This window comes from Pelodiscus sinensis, chromosome 3 (genome assembly GCF_049634645.1).
Source record: "Pelodiscus sinensis isolate JC-2024 chromosome 3, ASM4963464v1, whole genome shotgun sequence".
NCBI classification, from domain to species: Eukaryota; Metazoa; Chordata; order Testudines; family Trionychidae; genus Pelodiscus; species Pelodiscus sinensis.
This window is the reverse complement of record NC_134713.1, coordinates 50669630-50683628: the sequence shown is the minus strand read 5'-3', so window position 1 is coordinate 50683628 and position 13999 is coordinate 50669630. Positions and strand designations below refer to the sequence as shown.

Here is a 13999-nt window from a genome sequence, read left to right as displayed (position 1 = left end):
GCATGCTACAGCCCTAACACATCCATTACATGAAGCTGATGTTCAGCTGGGACAGATTCTTTTTTTTGTCCTACTTTCCATTGAGCATTGCCCATAAAGAACCTCTTTCTGTCAGGGAGTTGCACATCCCTGCACACCCTTAGGGTGCGTCTAGACTGGCAAGATTTTGTGCAAATACTTTTAACAGAAAAACATTTCCATTAAAAGTATTTGCGCAAAATCATGCCAGTCTAGACGCAGCCATAGGCAAATTCTTTGTGTTCTTGTGCAGCAAAAGCTCCACCAGCAAAAGCAAAGTTCCACCACCAGGTGACTTTCAGTGGAATAAACTCTGGATTTGACCTGGGGGACATAATCATGAAATGATATGCATTTTCAATGGGAATTCTATACATGGAGAGCCAGAATTTCATTCTCTTAGGAAGACAGTAAGTTGTCTTTTTAGACGATAGATTGAATTGGAACATTTTGAAGATAACTTCAGAGAAGACCATTTCTGATAAGAAATGTAAGTCAGATGGGCAAATACCAGCCTGTGGGCCAGATCCAGGCTCCTACACTGTCATATTTACCTGCACCTCCTGTTGACGGTGGAACACCATTCCCAGCCAATGGGAGCTAGTATTACCTGTACTTGCAGAGGTGCAGGTAAATATAGAGGCAGTGGCCCACCAGGGTCTAACTCCGGTGAATCACTGCCATTTTATTGCCCCTCCATGAATTAAGTGGCTATTTTACTTCCTTTCATCAACATGAATCCCTTATTGCTGAAAGCTTATTGAGTTGGCCAGACACGAAAGGTCTACAAAATACCATTATTATTTCACACCCTATGTTTCAAGTTCCTAGCTTCATTAACTTTCTCTTCTAAATATTACATCAATATGCATTGCATTAACAGAAAAATAGGAGCATTCTCAGTGAATATTAAATTGATAGATTTTAGTCTATTAATCTTAAAAACCTTGATTAACCTTGACAACTTAGTTAAATGAGGAAATCCAAAGCTTCTGAAAATGAATAAGCTGATAAATATATTTTTGCCTAAGCCTTTATATTGCGTCTGACTACAACAGGCACTGTTCATGGAGAAATATTATGACTCAACCATAGCATTTAAAGCACTTTTTCACTGGCAATGCCTTACTTTTTCAATCCAGCCCTGACTCTAAGGTTCAACATTCTTTTGATCAGGAGAATGTGAAAAAACTATTTGTTGGTTCATGTTCCACAGGGCTATTCGGAATAACCAGGGAATAATTTCATTTACTGCAATTATAGTTGAAAAGGAGGCTCAAATTGAAATGATCACTTCAAAAAAATACAAAAATTAAAGCCAAATTTTTTTCATGTCCAGTCAAGAATAAATGATCATTTTTTATCACATTGAAAAAGATATGAAATGAGAAAGTTCTTGATATTAAATACACATGGGCAAAGAGGATGTATTTAGTTCTGGATACAGAATAGGATTAGGGCTAGTGTTTGTCTTCATAGGCAAAGATTTGATTATGTCAGAATGCTGTAAATTGTTCCCATAACATTTCATTTCCAAAATCGCAGAATTCTCATGAGCTGTTCTTCAAAGGCATTTTAGGGCAAAAAAATCTTACAAAATGTTTCTTGTAAGTTTATTACTAACCAAGCCATAACCTGAAAATAGTTTTCTTATGGTTTGGAGTCTGACCAAGAGCCGGAAGAATAGATGAGTCTGGAGCTGAGGGTTCCATTCTGGTTTAGATACCTCTCCAATATCAAATAAATGGTGGGTTCAAAACAAGTCTTCCATGAAAAAACCAGATCCCTATAATATTTCTTTGTCTGGGATCCAGTCTCCCACCAAAATACAGAGCAACAGTTAACAGTCTTATTTCTTATATGCAAATGACATATGAAAATTTAACTACAGGGTAATTAGTGAAATTAGGGATGGAAAAGGCCTGAAGCAACAGCACATCTAATTCTATTATAATAACAAAAGCAGGTTTCATCTTTATTTTATATCATCACCACCATTCTCCAGATCAATTTTAAATGCCCCCCAAATGGAATTTCTAATGTCTAATAATCCTTATCTTCAGAAAATACATTCTGAGACTTCATTTATATTTCCATTACTTAATGACATTCACAAAGTGCAAAGAACTCAGCTAAAATATGATGAAAGCGTTAAGGGCCGGAAAGCTATGTCAGTCTATAACAGCTGGGGGTCCACAGAGGAGTTAATGTTTTCTGTAATACAGTTTCAGATGTGAAATTCATTATTTGGGATTAAAAAGACAGTTCAAGTTATTGCAAATATTTTTGTGAAAAACATTGTTAGCAAGGCTAGTCAGCATCATTGCTTTAATTAATTATTGACAGGAAGAAAATTGTTTATTTTGGGAATTCTCCATAGTAGTTCTTACTAAACTTAAATATCTAATAATATTGGTTTGCATTCACTATACAATTATTCCTATGAAAGCTTTTAAAACTGTTTTATGAAACAAGGCTGCTAATGACTCTCTTATACTCACTCTCATGGAGGTTAAACATCACAGACACTAATTGTTGACAGGGTCAGTGTTGATTTATGTGGGTATTTCCCTCATGGCTTGGCTGAGAAAATATTTCATGCAAAGTGACTATTCCCTAGTCTCACCATCTCCTGGCTCTAAACATGCTGCAGTACAAATTCACAGTGTTCACACTGAACAACTTGTGCAAGATTAGCATTGATTATCAGGCTACCCCAATTACCCTTCTTCCAAGAGATTTTAGGAGTTTTTGTTGGCACTTAAGATGCTTTCATTTACTCTGTGTTGAAAGAAGACAAGATAATTTGGCCAAAGATGTTCAGTGATATGCAGCTTAACACTGTCATGTAATGAAATAAGAACACTCTGAAATTTAGGACAACATTTTTGAACATGACTAGAGATTTTGGGCACTCAAGTCCCTTTAAGGTGACCCATATTCACTTTTGAAAATCTTGCTTTAATTGACTTTAGCTCATTCACCAAATTTTGCAACCTGCACCTTTTATCTACAGAGTTTCCTATACCTCACTGGATAGACTCTACTTCTATTCTCCCAAGATAGTTTGTCTTTCTGCTTCTTTGGTTTTATCTTCCACCCAAGTGAAGGTTTGATCAAGCAGGTTGCTGAAAGCCAATGATAAAGTTCCAGAAAGGCAAAGTGATAGTGCTAATCTTTTGAACTTGTGGATATAATATGCTTGTAGTGATGCTTAGTGTGGAAAAATATGCCCCTCCCTCAGTAAATGTGTAGGGCACGGGGGAGTAGCAGGAAATACTATGTAATAAGTGGGAGCAGTAGAATTTGCTGTGGTCCTGAGTGGGCTAAGTGCTCTTCTGCACCCACAAAATATTTAATTAATTTCAGACATTCCTGATGACACTCTGGAGTGATGCTATACCTAAGAGTCTAAAGAAAAATGAACTTTGACTCAATTTTCTACACTGTATACAAGCATTCCCAACTCAATGCTAGTGTTAGTATAAAAAATGTAAACAGACTTTGTCCTCTGTAAGAAAATGAAAACAAAAACTGCAGGAGGCCACTCATAATGTGCTTCCAATAATTCCCAAGACATACTATCTCTAAGAACCTGATGATCAGTGTTTGTTAGTATAGACTGTCCATATGTTCTTTCTGGCCCATCAGTTTACAGGCACAGCATCACATATTGGAAGTTTCAAATGAAAATTTTGAACAGGTTCTTTCTAAATATTTCAGCCACACAACCATAATAGTGGGCAGAAATGTGAACTCTGGGCTATGTGTATATTAAGAAAAGTTCTTACAAAATATATATGGTCTATTTGTTCTATCTTAATCTCTCCTGCAAAGAATGGCTATTCTTGTGTGAACACATTTCAAATGGCCAGTCCATTCATGCTATGTGATAAAATATTATGCTATTTATACAGAATTTTTCATCTAGAGTATAATGTAAAAGTATCAGCACTCAGCAATAGTTTCCATAAATTAGTTGTTTACTGTACAAGATGTTTTGTGCCTTTAAAATGCCTCTCATCTCAAAAGTTCCCAAAATGTTTTAGAAATGTATATACAAACTGTTAAATATAACAACCATGGACATCTCTCCTCTATCAGGGTGAAAGAGAAACTCTTTAACGTAAGGTAACTGCAGGAGACTTCAGTCTACAAATCATTATTCAGTTAAGTAGGGCCCTGGTATGCTGTGTGCTTGGATTTCTCCCACCTGCCTACTTGTAAATGAAGAATCAATTGTGTTCCTCATAACCTGCAGTCAGACCGTTGTCCTGGACTCCTATGTTGCAGGATGGTTAGAGAATGCATCTACCTGGTGGAAAGCACATATTCTTAAACTGCAGAGATTTCATAGGCAAACCAATACAGTCAAAGTTTCTGTTCCTTTTCTGCTGCATTCCAGCCCTTATAAGCAGACCCAAAAGGCAGTGTCAGCTAATCGATCAGGAGTATCTCAGAAGAAAGTACTGAACTGTACTGAACACATAAGGCCTCTATCCAGATGGCCATATGCTGTATACTAATGGATGCAAGGGGACATATTGGCTAGACCGATGTTCTTATTTTTTCCTATGATGGGCAAATCTTACACCTCTTTGACAGAAGGTAGAGGAAATTCCACAAGGGGCATTCTCATGATCTAGCCCATCATTCAGGCCACAGAAAACTAAATTGCTAAACAGTTGCAGTGTCAAATGATATGTTAACTTCACCACCACTGCTGATCAATGGCATTGACATACAGTTGGCAATCACGATTTCTTCCCCTAAAAGTGCAATCTGTATTATGCCTTCTCCCCACCACCCTTTATCTAGAATTCAGAAAACCTAAAGAAAAAACAAGGGGGGAGGGAAAAAGAGGGGGAGAAAGGACAATACAAGAATTTTTTAAAAATCTGGATTGACAGGAAAAAAAGCATTGTTCTTCAGTTCATTGACTGTTCCAAAGCAGGAAATAATCACAACATAAATGTTCACAGACAAATAAGTACAATTTCCATTCTAATTAATGTGCTTCTACTCAATTCATGTTTAAAGAAAAAAGATATAGTTTGAAATTTTTAGCATTATACAGTTCAATAACATCCACAATTTTATTCATTGGCTGCTAACACTACCTGGACAGAGGGCAGTGTTATTGCAAACCCTTGATTCTCTTAAAGGGCCGCTGCAGTGTGTCCCGTAAGGTGATACACAAGTTCTGGTTCGCACCTGCGACCCTTGCCCACAAGTAACTGAACATGTGCTCCACTGGGCCCACTCTTCAACACCAGATTCACCTGTATTCAAGACAACAAACAAACATGAATACGGTCATGAGTATTAATAAAATTTTTGTTTGTCAAAGTTTATTATGGCATGCAGGTATATTTTAAAGACAAATAAACTAAAATAAACTTAAATGTTCATGGAAAGAGAGCACCTTGGAAAAATATGCCGTGAACAAAACAAAACAAAAAATAACCACATTTAAAAGCTGGAGACAGACCAATCTGACCACTTGGCATCATTTATAGCTTTCTTAGTACTACTGTCTTTCAACATTCCAGAAACAACAGTGTCCCTAGGACACTAAAACAATAGAGAAGTCTAGTTGTTTATAGCGAAGAATGATTTATTTTGTCTGGTTATATTTATCATTCCAAAATGAAGGCTAGATGATATTTTAAAAAATGAAGACATCAGAGTCAAACTTTAAAAACAAAACAAATTATTATATGTCCTTTGGGTGTGTGTGAGAGTGGCATTTGAGATAAGATTACAGATCCTTTGATTTTACCCATAAAAAAAAAGAGAAACTCTATGGAGTTTACAGCAGCTACACAGACTATTATTTAAATGATAGGCTAAGAACTTTGATTTAACATTTCACTATAATGTCTCATTACAGAGCTTTGATATGCGGATGACCTAAACTGTTTGCTGCGCTAGACACTGTTAATGCAAACAGTAATTACTCCTATTTTCAATGGAGTTGCTATTCAGCTGTAACATAATAGAATAAATATTTTACATTGAATAACTTAGCCCACAAATATATCTTCTATTTTTGCTCACAGAATATATGTAAGAAGATTGCAGTATCCGCAAATGTATTTGTTATTTTAAAATATCTGACGGTTTCTTTATTCTATTCACTGAAAAGAAGATTCTCCCACTCTCACTCATAACATGTATTACCTTAGTCTTGGTGCAATCATACCGAAATGAATAGAATTACTTAGCCCAAGGTAGCACACAATATGAGAATATGTTACAAAATCAGCTCTGATTCCTGAATATTTGCTATTTGAGCTGAGCCAGTTTGTTATTAGTGGTATGAACCTGGCTGAAGCAAATTCATTGAAAAATCTGTGTTAATAATCATGGAAACTATTTACCTACACCCATTACAGTCAATGTGAAATACAGTGTCATCAGGCCATTGATTTTAAACCTAAGTCCCTTCTGAAGCAAACCAGAACTCAGGTTTAAAATCAATATAATTCATGATCTTTTATCTTTAAGTAATTATTAAAAATTAAAAATATTGTTTGCATCCCTGTACCTCAATCTTTTTCCCCAGAACCTTTTGCCCACAGTAGCAATTATAGAAATCTCTGCAGCCAGGAAGACATAGGTAGAATCTTCCTTGAGTATTATTGTAAATGCCATAGAGAAACTGTGTTCTTCTATTAGGGCATCTGCCCTGCTTCTTCCTTTCCACAAGATAAGCACATCACTTTTGGCATAGTCTCCACTAGTACATTAAACATGAATCCTAAGGATATTCCAAGCCTCCCAGTAACTATGCAGAGCACAATGTGCTACTTAATCAGTATCAAGTCAGGACACTTTATAATTAAAACATACAAATCCTGTAGCCTTTTACAAAATTGTAAAACACTACAATAACATCTATGAGGAATGACAATAGCTTAAAATGTATTAAGGTGTGAAAGCTCACAAAATGTGAATCTTGCAAGCTTTACCCTCATTTGTTACAAGGCTGAAGGAGAAAAATAAACATGTTTATTGTTTAATAATCTCTCTTTTGTGTAATTTATTATTTTGATTAGCCAGTTACGTGACTTGCATTGAGATCGGAGGGAGTAATGTAGTAGGTGTGAGTATTCTATGAGCAACCAGTAACTGTCATAGTTAGTATTATACAATATATACTATAGTTCCTGTGAAGAATGCATTAAAGAACTTATTGTAGTAGCATCTGCACTTCTATTGCAGGCAAATCCTTCATTTTAGATTCTTTTCCTACAGCTTTGACACTTGACTTTGCCTTTGTAAAAGTGGTTTAGATGAAAGGTCAAACAGTACAAAAAGTCAAAGCAATGCTTCTCAATTTGTTCCTCATTATGTAAAACAGACTTATATATTGAATGCAAATTACCCATTATCCCACACAGACCTGGTGACAGTGCACTGCTATTAAAATGCAGAATGCAATATTAAAAAAATTAAACTGTTGGATAACAAAGTGGAAAAAGTTGTTTTTAACCTTCAGAATGTAATGAAGAAAAGTAGTAGTTTAGTATTGAGATGAAAACTGTTTACTGAAAGCTTTGGAGAATTGATGTACCATACAACTGTATATGTGGGCCCCAATCTAGAAAAAACTTAAGCAGGTTCTGAATTTTAGATGTGTCAGTAGACCCCTTAGGGCAATGGGACTACTCAGATGTTCAAAGTTTAGCATACGCTTAAGTACTTGTTGGATTGAAGCCTTAAGAAATGACATGGTATTCCATATGCAAGGAATGGTAATATTTTGTGAAATTAAGAAAAATAAAGAATGGATTTGTCTCACAAAATATTCAATTCCTTTTGCACAATCATATTATTTTTACTAAGACTTGCTCAAATAAAATGATTTAATTGATGTTCAGAGGGGGAAGACACACTTTTCAATTGTTATTGAATTTGTGTTTTATATCACCAAATATAGATTAAAGATTTTTTTCTAGATTAAGCATAGATTTTGACTGCTTAATACCAGATTGCATTTCCTATTTTTTCTGTTTCCCCTCTGAATATTACAAAAAAGACTATGCTTCATGCTCTCTTTAGCTGTTAGTTACTTTATACCTACCTATTATCTCAAATTAGGTGGGAACAAGCTAACTATCTCTCTTTTTCACCAATTGCTAAACTAGTAGGAAGAAACTCTGTCTGGAATGTTTCAATGATCTGTGTAACATTTACCTGCATTTATACATTCTACATTTCATAACATCCAAGGAAGGCTAATTTCAGGAACATACACAAAAAAATATGGGATAATTAAATTATGACATTATATATTTGAAAATTTGTATTTTGTACTGCCTGGTATCATTCGTAGATATACTACATATTTTTTCTTTTAATACTGAGTATTAGGTCTAATCCATCTCTATTAGTGTCACAGGGACTAGAGCCCATCTTCTTAAAAAGTGTTGAGATTTTCTCATACTTATTTTCCAGGACAATATTAAATTCCTAGAATGCAATTTGTGCTTCTGCATTTTCCTTGCAATGCATGACAAAGGTATGTTTATGGTTTTACTATAGTTATTTTAAAATATTCTTTATTGCATAAAGGAAATAATTAAACAGACTAAAATGACAAGACATTAAATCAATCCAAAGACACCTATATGATTTTCATTTTCAAAATTCCATTAGTTTTCTTACTGTATGAATACACCTATAAAGTATATTAAAAAAAATCTCTGTGGTTCTGTATAAGAAGATATCACATTAGTTTTTCACATTATTACTGTGAAAAGATGAAATGAACACTACAAAGGAAATAAAAAAAGATGAAAATTAGTAACACTGTTCTAAAAAAGAACATAGTATTATTTAAAATAAGTTATCTGACACTATGATATGTCCTTAAAATTAGGCATATGAATTTGTATGCTTTGCACATGTGCGCATGCTCTCACACCTACACGCACACGCACACACATTCTTAAAACAGGAGTTTGCAAGCCATGCTTGTATAATTCTGAACTTCTATCTCCCATTTCATTGTCACAGTATTTCCAGAATAGAATGGTATTGGTGATACATTTAAAATACGGTTCCCTAAAAATCACCCTAAATGTACTACAGATGGATGTTTAGATACTGTTTGGTAATAGGTATGCAGTTAGTTTATATATATAGCTAAAATGGATTCTGATAATTTTACAGTAATTAGAAGAATTCAAGATACAGCATTGAATTACAAGTGTTATTCTATGTAATAAGCAACTGACATCAGTCTGAACTAAATATGTGAGTAATAAATTCCCATTTTGCCTAAACAATAAAATGTATGAAACTGAAGAACTTCTGGAATAATTTCTTCCATTTATGTCCAATATGTAAGTGCAGGCATCTTCCAGTATTGTCCAGTGGGTTTATGCTAGAAGAAGTTCCAGATAATGCTGAGAGGACAGAACCCTTTGTCTTCTAATATCTTCATAAAAACAGATTACTAATGATTTTTACACATATATGCTCACATTACTTAATATATGTCTTCTGTAAACCTGTTAAATGTGTAAAACACTCTACATCTAAGAAAGTCAACATGCTACTTAACTAAATGCAATTAAAGCTCATTTACTAAAATTAATATAAAATGGAGGCAGTATGTATGAAAGAGGCAGACAATCTTCTAGGTTAGTACCTATGAAATAGAGAAGGAATTGTTTCAAATCCATACAATACTTCTTTGGCACAAGTTTCTGATGCAGTAATTTATTTGAATGCAGTGAAGTGGGTAATATTAAAGAGTCAGCAAATACCATTGTTACCACACTGTGGCATCTGAAATACACTGTTATTACCCTATACTTAGAACAGGTCAGGACTTCAGTATCTTAACACCGGATCCATCCTCCTTTACTGCAGTATATGGGAGCCTTTCTGTTGACCTCAAAGGCCACGTCTAGGCAGTGGGGCCATTCCAGGATACTGGAAATATCCCAAAATAGCAATTCCAATTTTTTACATGCGCCTGTTATTTTGAAATAGATTTCAAAATAACGGTCATACTATTCTGGCATCCCTTTAATCCTCATTTCACGAGAGTTAAGAGCCTTGTCAGAATAGTGCTTTATTTCAAAATTTGGTGCTGTGTAAACAGTGCCACATTTCAAAATAAGCTATTTTAAGGTAAGGGTGCAATGTAGATGCACCCAAAGTGAGCTGGATTGGATCCATAGAAACTATTGCGTGGTAATTATTGGTAAATGCTGACTTTTTAGAGACAAGAGCTGGGTGCAGATTCTTTATTTAATATTTTGGTATCTTTATCTAAATTAGCTGCAGTTGTTAAAATAATTTTGGAAAAGATGTTTTAGACATAAAGCTGTTAGATAATTTGCACATCCAGTTCATACCTATTTATATTTAACAATTACAGCATGAATCCAGAATATAGAGAGTAGAGTATTATTTTGTGCCAAGGACACAAAGTGTTGAATACATGCATATTAAAGTCTTCTAATAATTAATTAATATGATGAATGTCAAAAGCAGGGATTAGATTTCAGTCATCCTATTTATATTAAAATTCTAAAGCACTTCCTTAACATTTATTTAAATGTTGATAGATGGTCACTGTAAACTACAGTTAAACTCAAAACTGGACTATGTCTTTCATGTATTAGCCTGCTTTAATTATTAAAGAAACTCATGTTTATACTAAATCATTCAGTATCCACATTCACAGTGATGTTTTTATATGTTCCACCCAATTCTTAGCTACTTTATTTATGGACTTCAACTGGTGGAAAAAATAAATAAATGGTTTAAAAATATCAGCTTGGAAAACTGACAGATATGCAGAAAAAGATTATGGAACATGCAGTGGCTTTGCTAAAATTAACAACAGTAAATAGAAAAATGTAACTAATGTATTACCAGTTTGTGCCATAAATTTAGCAGCATCAGCTTGTTCCTGAGGGACACTTTTCTCATGAACAGATCGAGGTCGCTGACTTTTAATTGTATGATCTCCCATCATTCCAAATTCTAAAGACAGAATAAAGGTTTATGAAAGCTTGTGTGTAGACATTTCTCAAAGGTACATACTGTCTCATGCAATATGTTCCTAAACATATCTGGACATTGCTGGTAAAGTTCAAATGATTATGGCAGTTTTCAGTTTATTTTGCTACACTCATCTTTTAGAAACTTTACTTAAATTCATGTATGCAGAACTTTAAACATGACTTTATTGTAAGAAACAATAAAAACATTCAATGTAGTGACACTTGTACTGTAAATCAGCTGCATGTTACAAGACAAAAACAATAGAGCAAATGGAGACATTATAATCTTATATTTTAAATCATTGAATAAACACCAGAAAATCACCATTAGTCTTAATTATTGCTGTTCTGTGACAGAGCCCAGTTTCTTGTGCAGAGAATTCCCAGTCCTGTAGTCATCCTTCAGACTGATGAACTGGCAAGCAGCCTTCCATAAGAATGGTGCCAATACACATAATAAATTGGCCATAAATTGCTTACTGTACAGACTGAATTCAACAACAGCAGTGTTGGTTCCCTTCATTGGTTTGGAAAACACTCAGATATAAAGACGCTGTGGATATGTCTACATTGCAGCTGGGAGATTCCTCCTGGCACAGATAAACAAATGCTGCTCCAGCTAACACACTCAAAATAGCAATGTGGACACTATGGAACAGGTTAGCCACATGAGCGTGAATGCAAAGAGCAAGGCAGGCTTGTACTTAGGCAGCTAGTTGCAGCATCCACAGTGATCCCTGATTATGGCAAACAGGCATGCACTAAGTCTGCTTCAGTTAGAGTGACTCTATCTGCACAGTTCAGAATTATGCTCCTAGCTGCAGTGTGGACTTACCTGAGGTCCAAAGCTACATCTTGCCATCAATTTCTAAACAGATCTCCTCATTTACATTAAAGGGGAAATCTGCATCACAACAGCGGGATAATATGAGCTTGAATGTTAAAGTCAACAGTTCTTGATTTTTTTCATCTCAGCTCTGCCAAGAGTTTCCTCTCTGGCCTTGGACAAATTCATTCACTTCATGGTCCACTGCTCTCTCTGTGTTTGCATGTGCCACACAAGTTGGATTTGTACCTCTGGAACACGTTCCCCTCGTTTCCTCACAATTGTATAGAAAACCCTTCAGATCTCCAATGTGCTGCACTCAAACTCAGAGTGGGTTGGGAGGAAAGGGGCATCCACAGGTGATACATGAGACAGGAGGCAATACTGAGATGTGAGAATGTGTCTGAATTTCTAGAAGTTTAAAAATTCAGAGTTGCTTCTCTGAGGGAAGATTACTTGCAGAAAGAGAGAGATTGGAAACATAAGTCTCCTCATCTATAAAATAGGGAAGATGGCCATACTTACCTTCCTGCCTGAAAAAGGTGTGAATGAGTCTTTTACAGAGTGAAATGTCTGCAAAACACCACATACGAACTAGATACTATTATCAAACAGATTATTTTAATATAATTGTTTAAAACATAACCTCATTCTCATACCAAGAGTCTCTGAATTTTTACTGTTAAGAAAACTAATAAACCACAAACATACAATTCCAACAGCCAATCAGCAAAAAAGATGGGTATTTTTTGCTGCCTTTTCTAATGATTATCAAGGCAGCATTTCAAAATCAGTATTTGTCTCTGTAAATATTCTTGTATTAGCGTCTTTTAAATTAAAAATAACTACTCATATGCGAATAATAGCATTTTTTCATTCTAAAGAGAATGTTTGAAAATTGAATTAATAAAATATTTTGTAAATTATATATAATATGGCAAAAACCTAGAAAAATGTATGACAGGTAATTAAATTGTTTAATATGTTTCAAATGCCGCCAATTTTAGGAAGTTTTCCTTCTGGATCATCACATTTATCACTTTATGATTTGTATTTTCTAAAATAAATTAACATTGAAATCTTTATTAAAACAAGTTGGTGAGATGCAGTCTAGCTGGCCATTTAAACTGAAATAAACAGCAGAAACTTAGTGGCAGGAGATCTGCAGTATAACTCTCAGCCGCTTCTAAGGGCCTCAGCAAGAAGAGTACATGTAACCTGCAAATTAGCTGGAGAAAGGTTTTCTTCTTGAGCACTTCTAGCTTGCCAGTGCATTGCATAACACTGGCACCATTCTTGCAGAATGCTGCTTACCCTCTTTCAAGCTGCCAAATGAGCACAACAATGGGAATCCTTTGCAAGAAGAGGTATACAGGCAGTGCTTTGGCCTCAGGTCTGCAAAGGCTGAGCACTGTTCAGAGTTACAAATACAGATTTCTGAGCACCTCTGGGAGTGGTTGCTCAGCACCTATCAGGATTAAGTCCTAATGAAGAGATAAGAGAACATTAAGAAGAACAGGCTTCGACCTTGACTTTTTTACAGCAGCATTAAGTAGGAGTGATTGTGTTCATGTAAATGACCTGTTATGCATTCATAGCCAGGCATGACAACAGAGAACTAAACCACAAAATATTCATTTTATTTTATAGATTAATGCACATTAGCCAGTTGTGACCATCTTTAAAGCACATTTTAAACTCATCTAATCCCAATATGTTGTGTATTTATACAGCTCCAATCATACTCAGTACAGGTTGAATCTCTTCACTCCACTTTCTGGTTTGGCAACATCTGTGCTTGGGCCTTATTTTAGTAAGCTGGATGTACACTTATCATGGGTATCGCCAAGTTTCCCATAAAGTTTGTTTGAAGCCCACAGTCCTGGCTCTCAGTGTTCTGTGTTATTTAACTCTACTTTACCCCTAAATGTCTTCTAAAAGCCCTGTAACTAGGGAAGTGTTGGTAAAGACAATATTAGTAAATTCTCTAATTCAGCACTGGGCAGGTCCTGAGGTGCTGGAATAGAGAGTTTCAAGCTGTTGTATCTCTTGTAGCGAATATATTTTCTATATATCTTGTCAATAATATAGCAAGGTTATGTAGTCTTCCCATTTTGCATATTTA

General features: G+C 35.1%; 1 protein-coding gene across 4 annotated transcripts in view; it reads right to left on the bottom strand.

Moving 5' to 3' along the window:
- ADGRB3 (adhesion G protein-coupled receptor B3) overlaps window positions 1-13999 on the bottom strand; it is a 632976-nt gene that overhangs the window by 367480 nt on the left and 251497 nt on the right. For all 4 annotated transcript variants that reach the window (XM_075923697.1, XM_075923698.1, XM_014575580.3 and 1 more), the window contains 2 exons: window positions 10918-11028; window positions 5139-5300 (listed from right to left, as the gene is read on the bottom strand). In XM_075923697.1, coding sequence (XP_075779812.1) covers window positions 5139-5300; window positions 10918-11028 — 273 coding nt within the window. The remainder of the gene's footprint in view (window positions 1-5138; window positions 5301-10917; window positions 11029-13999) is intronic.